The sequence below is a fragment of the Carassius auratus genome, chromosome 32 (genome assembly GCF_003368295.1).
Source record: "Carassius auratus strain Wakin chromosome 32, ASM336829v1, whole genome shotgun sequence".
Taxonomy (NCBI): Eukaryota; Metazoa; Chordata; class Actinopteri; order Cypriniformes; family Cyprinidae; genus Carassius; species Carassius auratus.
The window spans coordinates 28,139,889-28,167,631 of record NC_039274.1 but is presented as its reverse complement, the minus strand read 5'-3'; the positions used below and the strand labels follow the sequence as shown (position 1 = coordinate 28,167,631).

The window sequence follows — 27,743 nt, the reverse complement described above, 5'->3', positions numbered from 1 at the left end:
ATAAATAAATACTATAATGGTGTATATAATACTACAATTCAAGGCTCAAAAACATCAACAGACGACTGAAGTAAAGCCGTACTTTCATATGATCTTCAGGTAAGCAGCACAAAATACAGGAAACGCAGTTAACTAAATTGTTCGCACAAATATCTTGACTTGTCAGTATTTGGAAGGGGCCCACTGTGACTCAGAGCAAAGAAATAATGAGGACCCTGGAGAAAGAGCAGAAGAGGAAGAAGAAGTGAAGTGGATAGAGGAGAAGGAGAGGAAACAGGAGGAAAAAGTAGAAAGAGATATAAAATATATCACTTTTTTAAATATGGAAATTTGGTAACATATAGTATAGGGTATAATTCTCACTATTATCTTGCTCATTTGCATGCCTATTATTTGCATATTAGCTGTTTATAGTACTAATAAAGCACATATTCTGCATGATCATATTCTACATCCCTAATCCTACCCAATACCTAAACTTAACAACTAGCTAATTAACTATTAATAAGCAGCAAATTAGGAGTTTGTTGAGGCAAAAGTCCTATTTGATGGTTTGTAAAGAGAATTGGACCTTGAATTAAAGTGTGACCAGATAATTTTCTTACACAAATGCATCGATTTGATTCAGAAGGCCTCTATTAACCCCCTGGAGCTGTGTGGAGTACTTATTTTAATCCATATTGAATTTTTTTGAGCTTCAAAATCTCAGCACCCATTCGCTGCCATTCTAAAGCATGGAAGAGCCAGGACATTTTTTAATAGAAGTCAGAATGGATTCGTCTGAAAGAAGAAAGTCATATACACCCAGGATAGCTTAGGTGGGGTCATTTTCAGTTTTGGGTGAACTATCCCTTTCATATTTGAAATCTTGTTTTCAAAAAGAGTCCTGCCATTAATATGTAATTTTGCTTTTCAGGTAAAGTATCAAGTGTCTTTATTTATGAAAGTTTGGATATTTGGAAAAGGACATATACTGAGACAGAAAATCCTTTTTATAGAGGTATAAATAAAGTGTATTTAAGTAATTATGCACTGAAGTGTTTTTGTAAATTAAAGGCCAAAAAAGTGCAGCATTGATTGTTTTGAGAACATGGATCTTGGTTTGGAGAAATCAGTAGAAAGTGAAGGTGTACTTTGACTTTTGTTGACGTGTTTGGAGACCTGTTTTCTGTATTTATTTCTGCAGTGCAGCATCAAGCTGCTTTTGCATTGTGATGACATCATGATGAGATCATTGCAGTCGTGGAAAAGCAGCTCTAGAAATGCATGAAGGTGAAGACTTCAAAACTTCTGAACCAGCAGTGGCTCCGTCCCAAACACATCTGCGTTATTGCTCTCAAAACATTCAGCGTGATCTCTTTTCCATTCAGTTTATGTACAGTATTTGCTTTGGATTCAGCAGACTGCCATGTTTTCCGAATATATCATATACCATGTTTTGTTAATCCTGAAGTCGTTCATGATGAAGACAAAATACACCATAATTATAATTTAAATCAACCAGAAACCAGGAGAACATGACAGTCACAGTCTGCATGAAATCAAAATCACCCCCATTTACTTTCTTAAAGTGACAGTTCACCCATTATTTAACATATGCGGTTATTTTTTAGAATTAGGAATAGAATTAGTGATTGCAGGGCGGACTTTAAAAACCATTTATGTTATTTTAAGAAGGTGAACTCTCTTTAAGTACACTTAAGAGGACTTTTATTTCATTATATTATCTGCAAGTACGGTTTTAAAGAATTTAACCATTTAAAAGATGAATTATATGCACAATGAAATGTGCATATAATACAATTAAAAACAGAACGTAAAAATAAAAAGATATTCTAAAGAATGTAGGGAGCCAAACTGTTCACAGAATAATGGAAATAAAATAGGAGAGATGTCTACCGTTCACTGTTTGGTCACCAACATTTTTCAAAATGTAAATAATAATGACAGAATTTTCATCAATTCTCTGAAAACAAACATGTCCAGGCCTACTGTATTTCCCACTGATCATATGTGTATGCTAATAAAATGTGCAGCAGATGGCTTTTTACACTGATTTTTAAAATACACTTCAGAAACGTGTGAAAGACTAATTCATATAAATGAGAAAGGTGCATATAAGAACCTAATGTATTTACCATGAGGTGGAGCGGAGACTTTGTGGGTCCTTTGGCAGACATCTTTTCCCACTGTCCTCTCCTCACGTAGCGGACCGTGGTGCCAGCGAGCTCAAACTCCCCTGGCAGCTCGATTTTCCAGTCATTGTTTATGGATCGCTTGCTGGAGTCCTTCAGAGCTGCACCAGTCAAAGAGGAACACATTAATCTAACGCACACTACACAAGCAGCATTACAGCAAAACTTTGTGATTCAGGTATCAAATATAACAAAATCATATGACCTGAGTAGCTAACTTCAAAACTTAGAATTTTCTTTAAATACATGCCAATCATACAGCATGCAGTAACATATTCATGCATGCTTTATGATGCTTATATTTCAAAGCCAATTAAAATAATCAGTGATGTACAAAGCAGGCTTACTTTAGTATCATTGAGAGGCTACTATAGTTTTATTCATATCTTTAATAAGTTTCTATTTTTTTTATCTTCTGATTCCATTTTAATTTTTAGTAATGTTGTGTTTTTGTCATTTTTTATGTTTTTTTATGTCTTAATCAGTTTATTTAATATGCATTTCTTATTTCAGTTTTAGCTATTTTAGTGTATCAAGTCACACAGAAAGAAAAAGAGACATTTTTCCTTGCCATCTTGCTGAAATAAAATAAGTTCATGCTCATTTAAAAGAAAAAATCTTCATATCTATATCTATATTTTATTTAGTTTGTTATATTTTATGCTTTAGTTTAAGAAATTATAATAACACTGCAGAGTCACATGCATTACACTTGAATTTTATTTTAATGTGGGATGTACATTAAAATTGACTTTATGCACATGAAGCTGAAGTTTAGCTTCTTTAAAAAAATGGTTTGTAAAAAGTTAATTTTCTTTGCAACAATTTTCACATTAAGAAATTGCTAGTAATTTTCACAAATAATCAAGTAATGCATTTAATTACACATGAAATATTCAAATAGAAAATTTTATTCTTGCAAAACATAAATAACGTTTTATTAATTTATTTATTTGTCTATTATAAAAAGGTCCAAAATCCTGATCAATTTTTCTTACCATTATGCATTTGCACTTCTTGTGTTGAATGAGCTACTGCATATCATTCTTCCATCATTAGCGCACAGTCAACCTATTTTTATACACATAAACGATGACTCCATGTTTCGAAGCAGCAGATGTTGAGGACGTGTGATTGCCCACAGTCTGCTGCAATGAAAACATGAACTGGTTTGTTTTGGAGAGCGTTGAGCTCAATAGGAGGGGTTCACGTTCGTGTCACTTCAAGCTTTTAAGCTGGAATTAAAAAAATATTCTTCTGCTCTCTTACAAAAGATGGTAAACCAGACCCAAGCTAAACATATGTTTACCATTAGAAAGCCTCTATACTTCTCAACCTTATAATGCTCAGTCTGTAATATCTGAGAATGTGGGGGAATTTTTAATAACTTCAACCCAGGCATTTGCATGATACTGACCTTTGGGAGAAAGTATGTTTGTTTAAGAATATGAAAAGTGAAGCATTACTGTCAACATTATGTCTGAAGTTGGACGGCGAGACACATTAATTGTAAAAACCTCTGACTCATTAAAATTAATGAAATTACAATGAACATGCTCATCAATTGTGGGCCAGCTGGACAAATGAAGTCTTAACAAGATTTATAATATTCTCTCAAATAGGTTTCTAGTCAAATTACATTTTGTTTAAAGAAAATGAAACTTGTTAGACAATTAATATTATATTTTACATTAGTATTTTCTACATTAATTTACATAAATGTCCTACACAATTCTCATTTTTTTAATTCTAAATTACATATTACTTTATTGTTTATTAGTACTTACACAATATGAGGTATAAATGTACTTAAATGTCCTGAAATAATATGTATAAAATGGAATAAATCTGGCTTCATTGGTTTATTAAAAATATAATAATATATAATATATTTCCTGTCTTCTGATCTAAGGGTGAAAATTGACCAGACATGTTTCTGTGACATTCCTTCACAAAAGCTAATATTTAGTGGGCAGAAAAGAAGTATTATGAAGTTAGTATTGATCTGCATAAAGCAAATCTTTGTTATACGTCCTGTGAGTTTCATCCTAATGTGACAAGCAGCTTGTCAGCAGAGAAGCGTTGTTTGTTTTAGCGCATCATTAGAGACGACACCTGGCCTGATTCCTATCTACAGCCTTTACGGAGCTGCTCCAGTCTCTCTCAGATCCACTGTGTGGCCATTTGGATTACTCAGGTTGAGTAATTACCCAGAAAGCTTTGGGACGGTTTGTCTTCCACAACTTTTATCCGCCGAGCTCCCACCGGAATGACAGCTGCCTCGACGTAACCTTTGGGAAGGAGAGAAATAAGAGGAGAAATGAGAGAAAGAAGGGTGGAAAATGAAAAGAGACGAGCAGGATTTCATACTAGTGCACAGGTGGGCAAACACAGGTGCAGGTGTGCATTTCTATAAATATGTTATGGATGTGGATGAAGCACATGTGTCTATCATTACACACAGTGTATATTCCTGGCAAGTCAGAGTAGATCATTCACAATAAATACACACTGTAGATGGTAACAACCAATCACAGCGCACCATTCCACACACTGTAGATGGTAACAACCAATCACAGCACACCATTCCACATACTGTAGATGGTAACAACCAATCACAGCACACCATTCCACGCACTATAGACGGTAACAACCAATCACAGCACACCATTCCACACACTGTAGATGGCAACAACCAATCACAGCACACCATTCCACATACTGTAGATGGTAACAACCAATCACAGCACACCATTCCACGCACTATAGACGGTAACAACCAATCACAGCACACCATTCCACACACTGTAGATGGTAACAACCAATCACAGCACACCATTCCACACACTGTAGACGCTAACAACCAATCACAGCGCACCATTCCACGCACTGTAGACAGTAATAGAGGTCCTCTGAATAAACCCGGCATCCTAGTTTCCCTCATCTACTTTGTGATCAACAAACAAAGGCTGCACGATGAAGCTCATGTCGTAAGTAAAGCCAGTTCTGTGATTAATAGTACCAGTCAATGTGCTTTCAGATGGTAATTATTCAGATGCATTTAATACACAGAACCGTAGATTACTGACAAGCTGCACTATATCGCATTCATTAGATGAATCGCACTGGTTTATGAATGCGATATTGTGTAGCTTGTCAATGTTAGTGTTTTTATTATTGTCATTTATGTTTTGGTTAATACAGCACATAGCACTAGTCAACTAAATGAATGTAAGATGAATGCACGTTTGGAAGTTGAATGTAAGGGAAAACGTCATTTTGGAATTTCTGTGGTCTAATGTGATGTTGTTCATGTTCTTGTTCATGATGAAATTTTAATTTGTTGCTGTAATTTCTTTTATAGTATTAACAAGATGACCCATTGAATTCATGTTGGAAGCGCTGACTGATGGATGTATTTTAAGTCCAGTGCCTGTATATAAGATATATTAACCAAGTTCAGAGGCTGTCTGTCATATGTGGATCAAAATACTATGTTGTGCATTTTCATCAGTTTCAATATGAAAAATACCTTTCATGTTGATTCAATGGATTTATTGGATTGAAAAAAAAAAGTATCATGGATTTATTACATTTTGGGGGGAAAAAATTAAAATAATAACCTGGATTAGAATTTTTTATTTTATTAAAACCAAAAGATGCTATGTGAAAGTTTGAAATAGAAAATAGTGGCTTTCATCTTGCCATTTTCCTGGTATATATATATATATATATATATATATATATATATATATATATATATAGTGTGTATGATGCTTTGGGGTAAGTTGGTGGTCGACTCTAAATCAGCCTGATCGAAAACAAACGTCTTTGTACTTTTTCATCAAATAATAAGAGATTAAGTGTGCAACGGATCACAGAACTCATGTCATGGATCACATAAACTGAAGACTGGAGAAATTATGCTGAAAATTCAGCTTTACACAACAGGAATAAATTACATTTTACAATATATTACATTACATAGCAGTCATTTTAATTTGCAATCTGTTGTTTTATCAGTATTTTTAATCAAAGTAATGCAGATGTAGTGAGCATAAGAAACTCTTTTCATAAAAATAATACATAAATAAAAACTTTCTAACCCCCACATTTTTAACAGCTGCTTCGTTTTAGTTGACTTTTACCAAACTGAGGGATTGAGAGACTTGAACTCGATATAATTCTTCCAGGAGAATCCAAAGAGGACTTAATAAGCATCAGATGCTGGATTTTCTCATAAACACACACCAAAAGCACACATTGTGCAACCCTAACAGTTCAAGAAGTAAAGATCCCAATCATTCTCTCCACTGACAAATCAGTGTTTAGAGGTAAAATTTCTGTAATGAACTACCATGAGCTTATAGTTAATAAGTGCTTAAGGAAAATTATGAAAAAATATTAGATTTTAAAATACATGTTTTCTATTCAAATATATTTTAAAATGTAATTTATTTCTGTGATGTCAAAGCTGTATTTTCAGCATCATTCCTCCAGTTTCATTGTCACATGATCTTCAGAGATCATTGTAATATGCTGATTTGCTGCTCAGGGATCATTTATTATTATTATCAATGCTAAAAATAGTTGTGCTGCTTCATATTTATGTGTAAATCTAATGCACAGAAAATTCAAAAGAACAGGATTTATCTGAAATCTGAAAAAACATTTTGTAACATTACAATTTCTTGCCACTTTTGATACAGTTAATGGTTCCTTTCTAAATAAATGTTTTATTTCGTACTGTATGCACGCAGCTTTGGCTCAGCAATAACTGCTGGCAAAGTCTGAAGTCCTTCGTGTTGTCCTAACTCATTCCCCATGTGGCTGGGCATGCATACATTTTCCCAAATTCAGCAGTGGACAGGATGATGATGGCCTGAAGCTACAGCAGCTGGAGACCATTGGGACGCTTGGTGTTTTAGGAGGCACACAATGTGACCTTGGAGTCACTTGAACCGAATCCAGTGAAAAACAGATAACTCAAGAGCACGAGTCCTTACTCAGCTCATAAAAACAGTTTTGCAATGACAAAAAGTTTTAACCTCTCAGATCATTCACACAAACAGACCTAATGGAGCATGTCAGTTAAATGAAAACATCATGTTATGCAGAAAAGGGAAGCTTAACAGTTTAACTTTGAATATTAGGGGTTTAGAAAAAAAACGAATTTAAATATTTTGACTTTGACAAGCCAACGCAATTAAACATAATACCGCTCAATTGTTTGAGATCACTACAGTTTTTAATAGGGATGCACCGATCATGATTTTTCATGGCCGATTCCGATACCGATTTTTTTTACAAGCAAACTTGCCGATTCCGATACCGATTTCCAGTTTTTTTTTTTTTTTTATCTTTAAGCAACAAACAAGAAAGAAGGAAAGTGTGTATAAACAATATTTTTATTTGGTATTTAATAGGCCAAACTGTCTTTTGACTATTGAAAACAATAACCGTGACCATATGAAATTAACAACAGTATCTGCACAGTAAGTAGCCTACATTCAGTACAAACACAGATGGTACAGACATCAGCATTTAGCTTGTGTTTTTGAATTGGGTTGAAACTACAGAGAACTGGCCTTAAATGAAAAGATTAACTGTAACCGTGTGAAATTAAAGGCAAGAACTGCATAGTTCTACAGTCCAAACAACACAATCAACACACATTCAATAACATGTTTCTTAATCAGCATTCAATATTTTAGTTTTTAAATTTGGTTTTAAATAAAATAAAAGTATTTACCAGTGAAGTATGCTATATAAATACACTATTCCAAAATGTTACAATTAAATAATGGTGGTGCGAATTAAACAAAGATGCAAAGTGTTTCATTTGTCCAATGAAAATAAAAAAAATAGGGTAATGATTCACATCTATATTTTTTTACTTGAGCCAATGAAATATAAATAACTATTGTCTCAAGTTATAAATCTATATAAAAATATAGATGTGAATCATTACCCTGATTTTTTTTATTGGATGAATGAAACACTTTTTTTCAGTGTGCTACAGAAGGTGATTTTTTAAGTCATATTATGTTGATTTAATTTTGAGGTAAAATAAAAATAATCATCCTATAGAGAACTGATGTCTTTTCAAAGTATATGTATGTTCTACTTTAGAAAAAAAAAAAAGAAAATTCAGTTTTGTCTCAGTTTAATCTGTTTCGTTTCTCATCCAACACACGAGAAGTTGAGCTGAACATCCCTTCACTGCCTCCGCTTTTGCAGGGACAGGTGAGTGCAGGAAAGGGACTCTTATTTTGTACACCAGTATAACATCGGCTGATCACTTCCTGCTATCTGTGCCTCAGACATGTAGCACTGCCATTCCAGTGCTGAACGGCTGCACGTGTCTTATGCACAGATTTCAAAATACTACACAAATGGCATAGCGTATGATTACAATGTAGTCTGTGCATGCGGGGGCACTTCCAGAAACATCGGCCGAAAAAGACCAAAAACCGGCCGATTGCGAATTTTAAGCAAAAAAACGTCCGGTTCCGAATTATAGCCGTTCAACCGGTGCATCCCTAGTTTTTACTGATCCCAAACTTTTGAACGGTAGCATGTATTGTATTAAACAGAATTAAAACATCAACTCTCATAGTGTAAAGATGTGTTTAACATAATAATTCAAGAGCAGTTGGGTGTTTATCCCACAGAACAGTTTGTATCAAAACAACACACACACACACACACACACACACACACACACACACATGCACGTCAAACCATGCATCTTACATGAGAAACACTTGAGAACAGCTCTGGGTTTCGACATCACGCACGTAGAAACCTTCTTACAAAGTCTATGAGGGACTGAGAGACACAAAACCAACATGGTCAATGAAAGAGGAAACTCGCTGTGCTTCTCCTTCAGTGCAAGCCCACACCACTCCAAACTAAAGACACAAGCACTCAGAAACTGCAGAAGAGGTAAGAGAGCAGTTGAATTTAGTCTACGTTGTGTTGAGGACCAGCAGGCCTGATGACGCACTTCAGCGAGACTGAAAGTTTATATTAACGTCAGACGAACATAAATGATTCCCCTCATTCTGACTCACCCATCCCTTCTGAGTGGTTGAAGTCTCCTTTCACGATCTTGCAGGATTTGCCATCAGCGTTGCAGACGCCGCACCGGTCTTCTTTTGCAGATGAACCGATGATGCCATCACATCCGATTTTCTGTAAGAACAACAAAAAAAAAACTTTGATTTCATGACCCATGAGTTACAGGAATGTAAAAAAACTTGATTGGTATGAATGAATGAATTGTAGAATGCCACTCCAAACCTGTAAGATGTTGATTTATCAGTACATCAGTTATATAAGATTTTTTGCATTCTTTTCAACTTTCTATTGATTAAAGTATCACGGTTTCCACAGAAAGCAGCACAACTGTTTTCAACATTGATGATAATAATAATACATGTTTTCTTGAGCAGCGAATCAGCATATCAGAATGATTTCTGAAGGATCATGTGACACTGAAGACTGGAGTAATGATGCTGAAAATACAGGATTAAGTGTCATTGTATGAAAAGAAAATCCTCTTTTTGTGCTCTACAAGAAACAAAAAACACCATACAAGGGGTTAAAATACCTTTTATTTCTTAATTCAGTAAATCTGTCCATTGCGACAAAAAAACACACCAAGCAAGTTGTTAATGAGTGTTGAGCAGTACTATCACTCTGATTTCTCTGGCACAACTTCAAGACACATAAAGAATAATGGCTCAATGGTTGCATAACTTCAAATGCAACAAAATAAGGCATGAAAGTGAGAGCCTTATCATGTAAATCTTTAACGAATGATTTCAGAAACCTGATGTAAAATGCGATTAGTAAATGTTCTGTGGCAATCACCGCTGGTTTAACTGATGAACTGGAAGTCATTCTTCATTTCTCTTCAGGAATGTGTTGCAGTTGCGTTATAAGAGCGAAAGAGCGTGGCAACAGAGTCATTCAGATTGGTTGTATTTTATGAGTCATGCCAGGCCCCATTTTTTTGCATTCAACTGTAGACAAATTGGAATCTTTTCTGGTTAAAGGAATATTTCAACCAAAAATGAAAATTTGCTGAGATTGTTCTCTCAGGCCATCCAAGATATAGATGAGTTTGTTTCACCATCTGAACAGATTTGGAGAAATTATCCTTCCGTCACTTGCAGTGAATGGGTGCCGTCAGAATGAGAGTACAAACAGCTGATAAAAACATCACAATAATCCACAAGTAATCCACATCACTCCAATCCATCAGAAACTTTCTTAAGTGAAGAAGTCCACATCCTGCTGTTCTTACACATCAAAATCCACTAACATATATGTCCAGAACTATTCTGGACTGTTTTTGCTTGTAATCAGTGCTTGATCTGTGCATATTTCTCTCCTGATTCGCACAATATGACTTTTACACTGGAGAAAGCAAGATTATAGAGGAAGAAATGGTTTGAAGTTAAAAACATCTCAATGATGGATTCATTCCTAATGCAGCTTTTCACTTCACAAGACTTTAACTGACGGTTGTGGATTACATCATTATTGTGATGTTTTTATCAGCTGTTTGGACTCTCATTCTGACGGCACCCATTCACTGCGGAGGATCCACTCGTGAGCAAGTGATGCAATGCTACATTTCTCCAAATCTGATGAAGAAACAAACTCATCTACATCTTTGATAACCTGAGGTTGCCATTTAAATCAGTATTCACCAGAAAAACAATGAGCATGTGTTCCTGAAAAACACTAACAAACATTTGACAAACAGGAAAATTAGGAATGATGCTAATGACGCTGAAAAAATCTTCTTGATTTGGATCCTGGTTGCAAATGATGTCCTCCCTATTGTCACACCTGATTAAATCCAGGTAATCTCTGTTAGTGATTTCCTTCTAGGATCTCGCTTAAAAGTAAAAGCAGAATGGAATAAATAAACAGGAAAAGGTCACAGAAATCATATTTTCACTGAAGGATCCTGGCGCTGAGCATCTGTTCACTCCCTCTGGATGTTTTCTGACACAAGAGCTGCATTGAGACTTTGAATATGAGCGCTAACTCCAAAACAGCGATGCTGGGATTGTGGTCAGGACAAACTAGGACAGGATCTGACCCTGAATCTGCTCACTTCCTGTGGGGCAGCCCAGGTGGAGCATGTTTATATTACAGAATGAAGGAATGTAGTCAGTGTTCAGAGCTGATGAATCCCTTCACTCACGTACAGTAACCGTCGCACCGTGTGTGTGTGTGTGTGTGTGTGTGTGTGTGTGTGTGTCTCGTTGGCTTTCCTAGCACTCTTTCATCAGTCTTCCTCTTTGACAACACGCTTCTACAATCACATAGCATCTAAATCAATCAAATACTCTTATGCAATGTCTTACTGTAAATCACTGCAGAAAATGAACTGGTGCAATATGATCTCACACTCATCTTTATTCAATCGATCAGGCAGGTTTTTAACCTTAATCTTCATTAAATGCAACAACTGTGTCATTTTTATGCTAAAACCTGTCATATCAGTCTTCTCATATTCCAGTTTCATTTCAGAGGCAACTTGCAATCAGTATGATATTTGTAGGACGATTTGATTTGTTTGTCGATTTCTGGCTCAACCAAAGACGTGAGTTTGGAAGAAGAATACATATAAAAAGGGATATATGACCGTATATGACAAAATGGGGGATTTTTAGAAAACTGGACAAGAAACAGTCATTATTTTACTTCATGTTTAAATAAATACTTCACCAAAACATTAAAATGCAATTTTAATTTCAGTCTCTTCCTCACACAAAGCTATCGTATGACTTCATAAGACTATAAAATATACTATGTCTATGGTAATTTATGTTTTTTATATATATATATATATAATATACATCAATCAGTTACATGTAAATGCTCTGGATAGTATTTGATATTTGGGTTAAAGAATATATTTCAACATGGTATTACTATAGAAATGTGGTCTTATTCATGTTTGTATTGGGCTAAGATTTGAACTTATGCTTAATAGTTTGAAAAGGATTTTAGATTTTTTTTTTCTTGTATAGAAAATCAGCATATTAGAATGATTTCAGAAGGATCATGTGACACTGAAGACTGGAGGAATGATGCTGAAAATACAGCTTTTGATCACAGGAATAAATTAAACTTGAAAAAATATTACAATAGGAAACAGAAACTTACTGACCCCAAACTTTTGAACAGTAATGTGTTTGAAAATACACACCTGACATTTTCCGCTCACACACAGGTCGCTCTCATAAGGTCCACATGGCGTTCCGTCCAGCACACGTTCTGCCACTAATACCGGTGCATCACTGCCAGCCGCTGAACAATATAGAGCGCATGGCTTTTCTGGGAGATAAAAGCACACACAATTTTTTATGTTTCCATTTTAGCGGATCCAATTGAGCTTTGAGGCTGAAATAGGCAAAAGTATCTGTACTTTCAGTTAGAACACACGAAGTGCAGTCACGGTGTTACATGGCACATTTTTTTCTGAGGAGTCTACTTAAGAAGATCACAAGCCTGTTTCTGAGTGACGTGTTGTGATTTAAGAGCAGCTTTGTGCTCCTTTAGTCTGCAGAAGATGAAGGTTCACTGACAGAGTGAACGTCTGTAAGAGACTCTCGAGTGAGCAGAGTTTGGAGAGCCTGTGTTTGTGCCATTGTGAGGTTAAACAGAGAGAGTGCTTTTGAGTGCTGCAGCTTTCTTCACCGAGTGAAGCCTTTCAGGTGCACAGGCGGATGTTTGCTCAGGTTTTATGGTTATTTTGTTTCCATCTAATTGCAGAAAATAAGTGTTTCTCATTGTAAATATATATATATATATATATACACACACACACATGCGTGGGATTTCACCCTTTCTGGTCAATGTATCCCTGTCTCTGCTTAATTATTTTTATCCACGGTGGGGATAAATTTATCCCCCCACCCCCCCCCCGCCCAAAAGTGATCAGTGCTACTTCACTATTGGCGAGACGGATCACAAAACTTATCACGGATCCGTGGTTTGATTAAAGTCAATCTTATTTTAAAAAAGGCTACTTTGGTAGGCGCGCAGCCTCTCTGTATTCACCACTCTGCAGACTTGCCCAATGTCCCACCCATGGTGCTCTCTGATTGGTTACACCTCACGAGTAATAGCCTATCAACACTTGCGAGATGGTTGAAGCTGGGTTCGCTGGGGAGTGGAGTTGCTAACTTGGAGACTTTGTCGCTAGATTTAGCACATTTTTTCCAAAAAAGCGACTAGCGACAAATCTAGCGACTTCTTGGGCAACCGTTATTTAGTCTCTGAGACTCTCTGGTGCTGCCGCATGAGCGAGAGGTCTCTCTCTTTCCCAGCGCGAGTCTCTCTCTCTGTATCTGCTGTGTACAGCGAGCGCAGAGAGGTGCAGCACTTTCAGTAAAAAAAAAAAGATATCTGTTGCTTCTAACTCTAGTTCACAAACAAGTATAGCCAACATCAGTCACAGCACAACCACTGACTTTATCCTATGTGTATTTGATTTCATTAGTCCAGATTAATGTTTAAGAGCTGGTTAGTCTTAATGGACCGCGTTTCAGTCATTGTAATATGACAGACAACGGAAACATTAAAATATTGTAATAAAAACATTTTTATTGAGAATTAAATTAAATAGCGAAATTAAATTGCAGTATGTGAGCATAGGGAGGCAATACAATACAACGCACTTACGTCATAAATATGCTAATTAGCGCATGACGTCATATAGTTCATGATTTATTTTTATGAATTAAAATGTTTCAAAACATCCCCCCCTCTGTTTTTTTTTTCAAAAATCGCACCCTGTATATATATATATATATATATATATATATATATATATATATATATATATATATATATATATATATATTTGTATGCAAATAAATAAGTAGACAGAGAGAGACAGATGGACAGACAGACAAAAAGACAGACAGACGGATAGATGGACGGATCGATGGGTGGAAAAGATGGATGGCTGGATGGATAGATGGCTAGACGGACACAGACAGATGGATAAACAGATGGATCAATGGATGGAAAGATGGATGGATGGATCGATGGATGGATGGATAGATGGACAGACAGACAGATGGATAAACGGATGGATCGATGGATGGAAAGATGGATGGACGGATGGATGGATGGATGGATGTATAGACAGACAGATAAACAGACGGATCGATGGATGATGGATGGATGGATGGATGGATGGATGAACGGATGGATGGATGGACAGATGGACAGATAGAAGCAGAAACAGACTGTCTCAGAGGAAGACAGGAATAATGTCTGCGGCATTTTTACAAATGGTTGTCAAAAGCAAGAAAAGCTACACAATGCATTATATTTTGTGTGATAGTGTAACATGCTTGAACAAAACAGGCACTATTTCTGGAATCAGCATGGCAAAATATGAATGAAACAAATATTGGCTTTCATTCAGTAAACCGGGGTGTATTTTTAGTCTCACCATCGTCGATCACAGCTGTCCACATCTGGCTTTTCTTCTTACTGGGCTGCCGGTCATGAGACTGACACTGCTGGTCTCTAAACGTAGGCAGACCCTTGGAGCACGGCTTCCCTTCACACACTTTGTGCTCCACGCTGGCCTTCTGACAGTACTTCCCTCCAGGACCGGGCCTGGAGAACCACAACCACAAGAAATACAGTTATACATACTGCTCTTCGACCTAAACGGGAATCAGAACCTGAAGATGAAACATGAAGATCAGTATCCTAGCAGTCAGCCAAGGATTGAGAAGAAGAGACGTGAGGAGGAGGGAGGGGATAGAGGCCTCATAAACCTTCATTAGAACATGTTTCACTTGCTCAAAAGATGACAGCTGACATGACGACAGTCAAAAACCTGTTCAGTAACAAGTCTCCTCACATTCTCACAGGCTCCATCATGTTCCATCATTCAATCTGTCTCGTCTGCTGTGAGAGTCTCTCCAAACTGTCTCATTTCCCTCATTTGAATGTATTACAGAGTTTACCAGGCAGAACTGTACTGATATATCTCATTAGGGTTTATTTCATTTATTTATTTTTTTTATTTACACCCCAGCCACTCAACGAACAGACCATTTATACAACTTCTCAAAGGCCTGAGGTTGGCAAGTCTCTTATTTTCACCAAGGCGATATTTATTGTTTTCTATTTGAATATATTGTAAAATGTCATTTATTCCTGTGTATTTCAGTGTCACATGATCCATCAGAAATCATTCTAATGCTGAAAACAGCTGTGCTGCAACTGTTGATGACTAAAATGAACAGCATTTATTTAAAATAGAAATCTTTTGTAACATTATAAATTTATTTCATGTCACTTTTGATTAATTAAATGCATTTTACTGAATAAAAGTGAGTATTGATTTCTTTAAAAAAAATAATAATAATAATTCCCAAACTTTTGAATGGTAGTGTAAACTTAAATCTACTTCTGTTTTATGTGAACTTTTAAGGCTGTTTAAAGTCAAAGAAAAATACTGTTCTCAACCCATTACTTCTCTAATGTCATGCATCTCTGACTGAAACATCTATTTAAAGGGGTCATCGGATGCCCATTTTCCACAAGTTGATATGATTATTTAGGGTCTTAATGAAAAGTCAGTTAACACTGATTGGTTAAAATTTCTCAATGGTAGTGTAAAAAAACAACTTTTTTACCCTGTCAAAAACAGCTTTTTTCAGAACACGCCGTTTTGTAGCATTTTCCTTTAAATGTTAATGAGCTCTGCTGACCCCGCCCCTCTCTGCTGAGCGACTCTCTGAGGGACTGTTTACTTCAGCCACATTCATCGTGAAACTTGCTAATTAGCGCATTATTAGGAAAGGCAATTTGCAGAGATTCATAATTTGCAGAGCTTCTGTTGGTGAAGCTGGATCATGAATGATTTGCATGAACATAGATGCATTTATGTAGTTTAGAGGCAAATTCCCTTTAGAAACAAACGTAATCCACTGCATCTTCAGCGGTTCAAATATCAGGAGTAAATGACGACTGCTATGTTCATTATTACATCCTACAACCGCTCCGCTACAGTCAATCAAACTATCGTGGGAGGGGCCTGTCTGTGTGACGTCACAAACACAGGCATCTGAGATTGGCTCGATGTGAGAAAGTAGTATTCATTTAACGACATTTTAAAAAAAACCTTTTTGTGGATTTTTATCATTAGAATGTTTGAAACAAACTGTCAACACACATTTCAGTTTAAACAACTTGTTAAGTGCACATAGCATCCGATGAGCCCTTTAGAGTTAAGAAACGTAGAGAGGGACATGACTGTATCCATCAGGAATTGATTAGAACATAAAAAGTGGTGTTACATGCCAGAACGATCCCAGACTTGAACGCAAGTTTGCTAAAATAATGCCAAAACAGCTATTTTGCTATTGATTAACATAATCGAATAGCCAGCATACCCAAAATGATGTCAGCAGAAATGTAATATTTTGATGGAATTTTTTCTTTGAAATTATCTTATGAATCATTCAGAATAAGACTTCATGCTGACTAGATTAGCTCATTAGTCTCACACTGAATGCAAATCCTAAAACCTGAACTTACCTAGCAAATCTTACCCCTTCTCCACTATTAATCTTAATAACAGAACATGACTTGTTTGTCAGCCTTATTTTTCTTCCTTTTTGCGCTTCGGTTAGCTTGATGCAGCTCGAAGTGTTTTAACGATCCACAGCGGAGCTGCATTCAAAAGAGCGATTACCTCGCAAACGTGGTACGAGACATTACGAGCGCCCAAAACAAAAACTGCACATCTTAGACCACCGTTCACAAATTGCATGCTGTTCTGCGTCGGAAACAAACCGAAGAGCTTTGAATTATTACATCATGTTTTAAAAAAACTATTAAACAAGCTCTCTGGTGGGATGTCAGGGCATTGAGAAATGACACTCGGAGAGAAACGGCATCATTAGATGAAGGAGGAGGAGAGTGAGAGGAAAGCTTGTTCCTGCCAAAACACAAACTGGATTATTGTGGTGCATTGTGGGTTTGGATGGTGACTGCGTTTTCATCGAGTCAGATCATCTCTGGACCACAGCTGGTTTGTTCACAATATTAGATGCACAACTAGATAGTTTGTATAATAAACCACAACAGGCACTTAAATCCGTGGGTGTAAAAAAACTGGATGCAGAGTGATGAGTCGTTTATATCAGGTAAACTCTGACTACTTTTCTGAATGACTAGTAGTCTAGTAGTCTCCTAGACAGGGAGGAAATGAAAGATGTAAAGTCTTACGGGGGGTTGTCGCATTTCCTCTGTCTGAAGCATGCTCCTGTGCCACACGACCGGCTGCACATGCTCCACGTGCTCCACGGACTCCAGTCTCCATCGACATGCTGCGGGATGGGCGTCTTACTGACACACTCACCAGCCCTGCACCACTGAGAAGGACACACACATTCAGGTTAATCCGGCTAAATGAAGACAAACCACAGGTTTCATTTCCTTCACATGAAGATGATCACAGGCAGTGCTGCTAGACTGACACTTCACAAATATTACAGAACATGTTGCCAAACGTTACCATCATTTATTAAAATGTTGCAATGATGTTTTTTATGTTTTAAGAAATTCAAGTTGAGAATCCAACTTGATCCAAGTCTCTTCTGCTCACCAAGGATGCATTTATTTGATATAGCACACAGTCAAATCAGTTATACTATTAAATATTATTACAATTTAAAATAAGTGTTTTCTATTTGAATATATTTAAAAATTTTATTTATGTGATGCAAAGTTAAAGGTATTTAAGAAAGCAGTACAGAAGTGAACATCAACAGTAGTGTTTGAACAGTAGTGAACATCATTAGTTTGAAGTCTTCTTTCTTACATTAGATTACGTACAATTTCCTTTATTATATTAAAGATAAGCTGGTGACCTTGTCGGCTCCACATTCAGTGCCGTCCAGCGGTGGATCTAGTTTGGTTTTACATGAAGTGTCTCCTTCCACCAAACACCAGAGACCAGCACACATCAGGTGCTGAAACAACACACACAGTTTACATTCATGCAGACAATATGAAAACACTTTGATCATTTTTGTTCCATTCTTACTTGATTTCATTGTTAGAAAACAGTATCTAGGACCCAAACCTGCATTACCGGAGTAATAAAACACACACTATACAGAATTATCCCACGGTTAAGAAAAAGCACAAATTAAATCTCTTTAATATCTCAATGGCAAAAATAAATAAATAGTAATAATAATACAATTTAATTAAAATAAAATAAAATAAAATAAAATAAAATAAAATAAAATAAAATAAAATAAAATTAAATTAAATTAAATTAAATTAAATTAAATTAAATTAAATTAAATTAAATTAAATTAAATTAAATTAAATTAAGCTATTTCATTTACCTCAAACAAAGAGAGTTAATTATCCAACAGTTCTTGAGATGGTCAGTATTTTCATATTTTCCAATCTCACAGAGAGAAACATTTCAAAGGTGGCAGGACAGACATTAAATTGACTTATTAACACTTTGTCTTCTTCACACGTTTTATGTGAATCTACACGTCTAGGTATCTGCTGTAGCACTGCACAATGTGTAGATGGTATTCAGTTATGACAGGCAGCGAGTGGAAGTTTCCAGCGATGATCTGAACCGTTACAGCTGATGATTACACGCTCAGGAAAGCATGAACTGACTGGAAACTGATCAGATCAAACCTGATACGCCAGCACCTGCCATCGGCTCTAATGTTTCCACATTGGCAACTTATGAACTGAAACTTCCAGACGGAAATATCCAGAGGTCTTAGGCTTTCCGTGGATAAACAGGATTTATTACTAAATGCACATACTCTTTTATGATATTCACCTGCTAGAAATGTAGCCTGGATAATTTTATACTTTCACTAGATACATATGGTAATGAGCTCAGGGCCAAGACAACAATAAAGCAACTGGGATTCTGTCACATATATAAGCAGGTCAAAAAGTTTTAGTTGCATGTTGCCAGTGTTTATTTGTGTGTTACGTACGCTGCATTGTGTCCGTTTACGGTATGGAAACATGCAGTGCATGAGAGCAGTATGATATCAGTGCATTCCCAGATGAAAGACACACACACACCTCCATATCAGTGCAGAAAGTAGCGTTGCTGCCGAATAGGATCTGGCACTGTTCGTCAGCGCTGTAGTGCATCCCGGGAAGTTTGGCTGGCGGGCGGATGAGGTGGCGGTTACGTGGGTCAGTATGCAGCAAACAGGAACTTGCTTTCAATCTGAAAGACAGTCAAATGTTAGACAAACGATGCACATAACATCTTCAAACACTACTTGATGAATTGCAAGCAGATTTCTGGAAAACCTGCAAAGGAGAAATATCTTGAAACGGTTGACTTTGATGCTTTAAAGCCTAATGAGCGCATGCACTTCAGGATTCTCAAGCACGTCTGCTCTCTGTATGCATTTAATATCTCAGCTCATACTGAAATAAGCAGGCAGGCATGGCCTGTGTGAGTGAAAAAAAACTGTGTTTAGGAGAGTAAAAACAAAATGAACAAACATACAAACGAGTAGACATAAATACATAAGTAAATTCATTCATTTATTTAAATGGAAATTGTAATTTTACATGAATAAAGTAAAATAAACATTGTGACATATAAAATAAAATAAAATGAAATTATATACAATTAAAATAAATGTAAATTAAATTCAAATATTGTGTATTTGATTAAAGGGAATTTGATTGACAACACCTGTAAAATATGACAAACTAAATGAACAGCTTGATTTATTAATTTATATTTATGATTTATATTATGGCATAATAAAAAAATAATTCAATTTACAATGGCATAATAAAACAATAATTCAATTTACAATATATATATATATATATATATATATATATATATATTGTAAATTGAATCAAGGGGAATTTAATTAAAATGAACACTGGCAATACCTACAAAATATGACAGACTAAATGTGTAAACTTGATTTTTTAATTCCTGATACTCATACTGTGTCACATAATAAAATGAAACTAAACTAAAACTAAAATGTAATCAATGGGAATAAAATAATATATATTAAAAAAAAACTAAAGAAATGGATGAAAGCATGTGATTTACTAATTTAGTGCCTACCTTTTAAAACATCTTTCAGATAGTGTATGACGCCTACATGGGCAGCTCACCAGGTTTTGAAGCAGAGCCAGGCTGTCGTGTTATCGTAGTGAGGAGCTTTACTCTACAGGAAAAAACTCTAATCTGCCTGATTGTCTCCGGCATTAAAATGCTCTCAGAAGCTCAAAAGCAGAGTTTGGATACTGAGACTGATACTGAGAAGCGCGGCGGGCACAGCAGACAGTGAATCCTGCAGCTTTATTGTGTCATCGGCTGCAGTACATCCGTGAGGATCGATGACTCCAGACGGTTCTTTGTTTAGGGCCGCAGCGGACACTATTAAACCTGGGGCTCCAGAATGAACTCTCCTCTATTCAAATGCCTCAAGGATATTTGCCAGAGACGTAATGTGGGAGACTGAATCTAGTCTGGTTTGTGCTAGTTATGTTAGTAGTTACTAGTAATAGCTTGCTTAAAATCAATTATACATATTGCCAGAATTCATAATCTGAATTTTCAAATATTTGTAGTGAATTTTATTAATTAAACGAATTAATCATAATATATGTCGTTAATATATGTAACCAAAAATTAAAATAATATTAATACATTTAAATCACACACACACACAAACATATATATATATATATATATATATATATATATATATATATCACTAATATAGTTATGTCAACTTAATATCAAATAATATTATTTATTAATAAAAAAATATTTTCAGACATTATTTTAATTGTAATTTTTTCTGAAAATGTCACTTTGTAGTTAAATTATATGCATTTTATGCAGCATCTTATTTGCTATAATTAAATATAAAACATTATAATTATATATATATAGAGAGAGCGAGAGAGAGAGAGAGAGATAGAGAGAAAGAGAGAGAGAGAGAGAGAGAGACAGAGAGAGAGAGTTAAATTACATTTTACTCTTTCTCTCCCTCTCTATCTATCTTGTAAATACAAATATTTCCATAAATTTATTACAAATATTTCCCAATGTCTAGGTATCGATATTGGCGATACAAAACTAACAGACAATAACACCTACTAACCCTTACTTACTAATTATACCTAAAAACAGAGGCTAGTTTAAGGATTTTATCTCACCTGAGGAACTTCTCCAGGTCGTCACGACTGCAGCTGGACCAGGAGAGGTCACTGGGGTTACGACCTTTGACCCATTCCCCGGACATGATGTGAGAGTGGCCCGTGCAGCTGGCGTGATCGTCATCATGGCTCATGCCCAGGCTAAAAGGACAAGACCAACACTAATAAGAAACAGCAGGGATTGACAAACTATGAGTCTCACCTAGTGCACAATAAACCATCTTGTGCTTGTTAAACATAATCATTAACACGCTGTTTACGAAGCTTCCCTTGAATGCATAACAATACATTATTACACCGAAACAGAGCAAGTGTGCCCATGAAATCCAAAGCTACAGAGTCAGAGAGAGCCGTAACAGTGCTTTCTCCAAAGCCCTGACCTACATTTCCCAAATTAAAAACAACAAGTGAAGACTGAAGCGGCGGCAGCGAGCACAGGAACTAATAAAGAGAGCAGTGTGTTCAGCTAAACACCAAAGCAATAAAAGTCGAAAGACACACACAAAGAACACAACAGAAATCAAGGAGTCGCTGCGGAGACCTAAACGAACCCGGAGAAGAATGTGAGCGCTACAGCAGTTTCATCGTCACTTTCTTTCCAGCTCTAACATAGATGAGTGGCTTTTAATGTCAGTGGGGTTATTTGGTTAATAAGTGGACTGAGATGAGAATCTCTCTCACACTAAAACAATCTTGGGAGGTTTATAAGGGTGCCAAATGTCTGTTGTGTTAAATTTCTTTAAGAGAGAGAAAAAAAAACTATGGTTGGCAAGGTGCTGTATGCATGTTGCTATGTAGGTCTAAATGGTTTCTTACAGACCCAAGTCCAAAAAATGTATATTGCTTAGAAAACATAATTGCACACTGTATAAGCCACAATCAAGAAATCATACATGTCCAAAAACTGTAAAAGCTACTTGCCAATTGTTAATATCCTTAGTGGTTTGTTTCACTTCCCTAACTCTACATATGATGAAAAACGCAAAAGATATGTATGAAAACACAAACTTTTCTCAGATGTGCATAAAAAATGTATGTATGTGCTAATTAAACTGTGATGGAAACACATACTGAACAATCTCTCAGCGTTTGCTAGTAAAAAAACAAAAAACAAAAAACAAATGATAAATTATAAAAACTGCTTTTGAGATATTCTTATTTTTCACCTAGACTCATCTGACTTTACCCTGAAAGGTGCTTTGACTAATGATCACATAAGCAATGATGACATAAATGAGGCATTGTGGGCAGACTGAAATATGACGTGACACACTTCTCCTATAAAGAGCATGTTTTCATTTCCAATGAGTCGATGCATGCGGCAAAGCCCGCATTAGCGTTACGCCTAGAGCGCCGTAATCGTGCTCCTTCAGCTGTTATTACTGGAAAATGATCAGCGTCTACACTTGATAAAGCCAGAGGAATGGAGCGACGCTAAAACAAGACTCTCAGACAGTCATTAGGCTCTGTTACGACCGCGCACCAAATCAAAAGGTCGTGAGCAGATGAAAGATGAGAAACTCTGCTACTCTGAGAAATCTCAATCCATCAGAAAGTGTGATGCTGTTGCATGTGTTTATTAGAGACTGGAAATGCCATGCTGATGGAAATATTCAATGCTAGCGACTCCCTTGACATACCTTGCTACAGCTTTTATTCTAAAGACCTAGACCCTCACATTAACCTGTAACATACTTGCTTTATTTGTGTTTTTACAGCATTGGTATCGGCACCAGTCAGGCTTCATCTGTGTCAACTCATTACTGGGTTGGGCATTAAAGCCGACTTTGGCCCGTGGCGTCCTGCTCCATGCTATACTGGAGCAAGTGTGGTGATAACTTCTCTGAAGACTGGCGCTTATCTGTTTTTCCAGACAAATTTTGTTGTTGGCTGCCCATCATTGTTCTATCAAAGAAGGCTTTATGCTATTACTAGCAAGGAGATGAAGGGGAGCTCTTGTGAGAAGTGTGATTTTGTTCAGGTTCAATCCTATAATTCATGTGAATGATACGTGTTCATTTCCAGCCTGTTCTCTTTCAGGTATTTCCCTAGGTTTTTTCAAAGCACACTGTGAGGATGGAAGTGTGTCTCAATCATTCATTTAACGAGAGAAACCTGTACTGGGATGTATACAAGTAACCTGTTTCTAAAAGAGCAGGAGAGCAATTCATGGTTTAAATTACCAATTTCGATTACTAACAAGATATTTACAAGTCTGAAGATGAGTTTGATGATGGATGGAGATCTGGCTGGGTGCTTGATCTTTTGGTGAGCTTAGCTGGGATTGCATTTATCCACTTGTTTGACCAAATTGGCAAATGTCGGCGGCCTTAAAAGAACAAACCGATCTGAAAGGAATAGTTCACACAGAAATAAAGATTCTGTCATCATTTGCTCACGCTCATGTCATGTCAAACCTATGACTGACTTACTAGTTCAAATACGCTTTCATTTTAATGCTCAATTATTTTTTATAAACACAGTAAAAACAGTAATATTGAGAAATATTATTACAATTTAAAATAACATAATTTGAATATGTAATTTATTCCTGTGATCAAAGCTGTATTTTCAGCATCATTACTCAGTCTTCAGTGTCACATGATCCTTCAGAAATCATACTAATATGCTGATTTGCTGCTCAAGAAACATTTCTTATTTCTATAAATGTTAAAAGGTTCATATTTATGCATCATTTTTTGTATAAACCCTGTTGCATTATTATTATTATTATTTAGGAATCTTCGATGATAAAGTTTACTGTCACTTTTTGAATAATTTACTGCTTGTGCATTTTGCTGGAAACAGACTGAAGTCAAACTTCAATTTTACTACACTGGATAACAACCAAAACAGATTAGTTGAAACAGATAATAAATGCGTCAGTTTTATGCATACTGGGGTTTGATTTGGTCAAATCAGTGATTCATTCTGAAGGTCATTATTGAAGTTTCTTGGATTCCAAACACAAAGAACATTACACGTATTAACAAGTGTGTCTCCACTGAAGTACCACAGAGCATCTCAGACACTAGTGGCATATTTAACTGCATTCTATCAGAGCTGACGATAGAGCAAAACTGTGATGCACCAGACAATCACAGGGGTCTCTAAATCCGATTTCTGTGGCGTTTATACTCACTTGTGGCCCAGCTCATGAGCGATGGTGAAGGCCAGGTTGAGTCCGTTGTCCTCCGCCAGCACACACTTCCTTTTGGAGCTACAGGTGCCGCCCAGATAAGCGATTCCTGTGGAGAGAGCGAAACACAGAGCGAGAAGATAATGGACAGACGGGAAACTACAACTGAAGCACAGATCTGACAGATTAATGTCTGAAGCTCATTCATAGAGATCAGTCGTTGCTTCTAATCTCTGTTAGTTTTATCTTACTTTTGGCCTCCTCATAACTGAGAGGTTTGTAATTTTGGATGCGTTTATATGCAAATTCCAGTCATCTGATTCGTCCGCCTGTCCTGAGGAATAACAACATAATCCAATAAAGAAATGAACAGTTCCCTGGAGGAAAAAGCTGTGCCATAAAGTACACAGATATATGCCATTCATATTTACCATTTGGTTTTGTTCAATACTGAACATTATTTTTTATGTGTATTTTGCTGATTTTTGTTAAATTGTGATCTATATACACATTTCTATAAATATCTCTCTCTCTCTCTCTTTCACTCTTCTAAATACACAGTATATATATATATATATATATATATATATATATATATATATATATATATATATATATATATATATATATATACACACACACATATACATATATATATTATGCATAATACAGTATACATTTTGATCATTATCATAATTTATAAATATTATTATTATCATAAACGTATTTTTGTTACTAGGATAGTTTTGAAATTAATTAATTAATTTTCAAAGCAACTATATAATGTTAGTCCCAAACATTTTTACATTGATTCATATTTATAGTAAAATAAATAAATATTCAGATTAATGTTTCTGTAAAAAAAAAAAAAAAAAAAGTAAAAAAAAAATAATAATAATAATCAACCCCATAATAAACATGCAAAATACATTAGACCACCGTAGCAACTGCAATTCCCTGGCAACCACCCACAACACTTGACATGACACGGAGTTTGCACAAACGATCCACGGTCTGAACGTCTTCAGAAATTATACAAATCTATACAATACCACAACTGTCTTGCAAAAACTGACAGCAAACACAAGCCCCCGAGTCAGAATCTCTTCAACTTAGTGATGAAATCTGTCACATCACAGACTATCACCTTTCTAGTGTTCCTGTGAAAGCACCTGGTTTGTGTCTGACACTGGACGAAACCCAGACAACCTCACTTAGCCTCTGACTGCCATAAGTGTAATCAATAACCAGAGAATGAATTTCAGCCCAGATGCTTGTGTAAACAAAAAACACAGCACAAAACTATGTTAAGGATGACAAGAGAGCAGTTTGGTCCAGCAGTGGTAGGTGTATATGGAATAGCACAAGAGGAAATTAACATGTTTGATTGTATGAGCACACGGCAGGTCACATTTTTTTATTTTTGGTATATGCAATTTGCAATGCTGCATTGCTAAGGAGAACTATATAAAGAATATATAAAAATATGCAATATTTAGCAGGCTTCAACTGAAACCCAGTAACAGTTCTCATCTGCATTGTATACAGTATATGCATTGGACAGATGTTTTTGGATATTGCTTTGTGTTTTTGCATTGAGTGCTAGTGCTGTACTGTGCAGCATTCAGTTTATTGAAAATATCTCACTGAACTCAAATCATCATTCATGTTTCTCTTACAGTATGTAGAGAGACCAGTCAAGGTCTATATATATATATATATTAGGGCTGTCAAATGATTAAATTTTTTAATCAAATTAATCAGAATTTTCAGTGGATTAATCAGGATTAATCACTATTTGCAATTACACCTGAATCCTAACCATTTTTTTTTTCTGAAATGCATACCAAAAGATAAATAGCAGGACACAGATACATAATTTTCATGTATTGATTCATCAATATGTGGTTCTTTTTTTCTGAATTTCAAAAGTTTAACATTTACTTAGATCAAATTTACCTGAGCACTATATCAAACCATTCCATTTTACTACAGATAGTGTAAGAGTTTTAGGTGAACCAGTGGTTAAATATAGCCACATATCTATGAAATTATGCATAGAGAAACTCAAAAGAATGAACTCAGAAACACAAACATGCGCCACCATCACATAAGCAGCACTCTGGGCACTCTTGTTTTTGGGAGGTGTTAATTTGCTCTGCCACAATACTTTAGGATCAATATTTTCACGTTCTGAAGGTTTTAAGTGCGAGTAAAACCAAGTAAAAATGCATGCTTTCCCAAACAGCTGTAATTTTCGCTGCATTGCATGTATGCGTTCTGCGCATGGGCAGTGTGAAACACAGGACGCTATAACAGGAAGAAGCTCCAGCGTACTATCAACTACCAAAGTCGTCTCTGTTTATTGAGCTTGGCATGAATGTATTTGAGAGTAACTGGGGTAAAACCTTAAGCTTCTTCGGTGTTTTCGTCGCGGCGCTCGCTGCGTGAAATGCGTAAAAAAATTTGACGTAATTAACAACAAACAACTAATTATTTTTTTTTCTAATTATTATTTATAAAAACAACTAATAGTTTTTTTTAATCAGGATAGTTTAGAAACAAAAGTAATTAATAAATGTATTTAATTCTCAAAGCAATTCCCAAATAATTAATTATTTCCATCTTTTCATTATTTTTATAGAAACACAAATAATTAAAACATTCTGATAGACCAAGCATTTTTTTTTTTATCTGTAAAAGCAACAGAAAGCATTTTGAATCAGTAAATAAAAAATAAAAACAAAACATTTTAATGCAACTTCATTTTGGGAGCATAAATACAATGGCTTAAAATGTTTACTACATAGGCAGCTCACTACAGTAGGGATTGAAACAAGTACATTATTACTTTAACCAATGTGAATAAAAGCATCAGGTGGCCTATAAACAGTAACAGCTATTAATTATCAGTAAATTATCAGCAGTAACAGCGTGACTTAACAGGCCTGAGAGAAAAAGAAAAAAGGCACTGGTATACAACCATGTTACACATCTTATTAAAAAAAAACTAAAGTAGAAATTATTTCTGGACTTCACACAGTGGTTCAATAAATATTGTTCTAGGGCAATAAAACAGAAACCCTGCAATTACAAAATAAAGAGACATTTGGATGTTCCACTGTAGCTCATAAATCAAC

General features: G+C 35.8%; 1 protein-coding gene across 2 annotated transcripts in view; it reads right to left on the bottom strand.

The window, feature by feature from the left end:
- The window catches only part of LOC113052004 (A disintegrin and metalloproteinase with thrombospondin motifs 17-like), a 99,323-nt gene that overhangs the window by 25,763 nt on the left and 45,817 nt on the right, over nucleotides 1-27,743 (bottom strand). The window contains exons 8-18 of one of the 2 annotated variants that reach the window (XM_026216241.1): nucleotides 24,607-24,712; nucleotides 21,465-21,605; nucleotides 19,338-19,488; nucleotides 18,134-18,235; nucleotides 17,490-17,635; nucleotides 14,692-14,861; nucleotides 12,433-12,560; nucleotides 9,272-9,392; nucleotides 8,952-9,026; nucleotides 4,406-4,486; nucleotides 2,139-2,296 (exon numbers count right to left, since the gene is read on the bottom strand). In XM_026216241.1, coding sequence (XP_026072026.1) covers nucleotides 2,139-2,296; nucleotides 4,406-4,486; nucleotides 8,952-9,026; nucleotides 9,272-9,392; nucleotides 12,433-12,560; nucleotides 14,692-14,861; nucleotides 17,490-17,635; nucleotides 18,134-18,235; nucleotides 19,338-19,488; nucleotides 21,465-21,605; nucleotides 24,607-24,712 — 1,379 coding nt within the window. The remainder of the gene's footprint in view (nucleotides 1-2,138; nucleotides 2,297-4,405; nucleotides 4,487-8,951; nucleotides 9,027-9,271; nucleotides 9,393-12,432; nucleotides 12,561-14,691; nucleotides 14,862-17,489; nucleotides 17,636-18,133; nucleotides 18,236-19,337; nucleotides 19,489-21,464; nucleotides 21,606-24,606; nucleotides 24,713-27,743) is intronic. The other variant, XM_026216242.1, reaches the window with a different exon arrangement.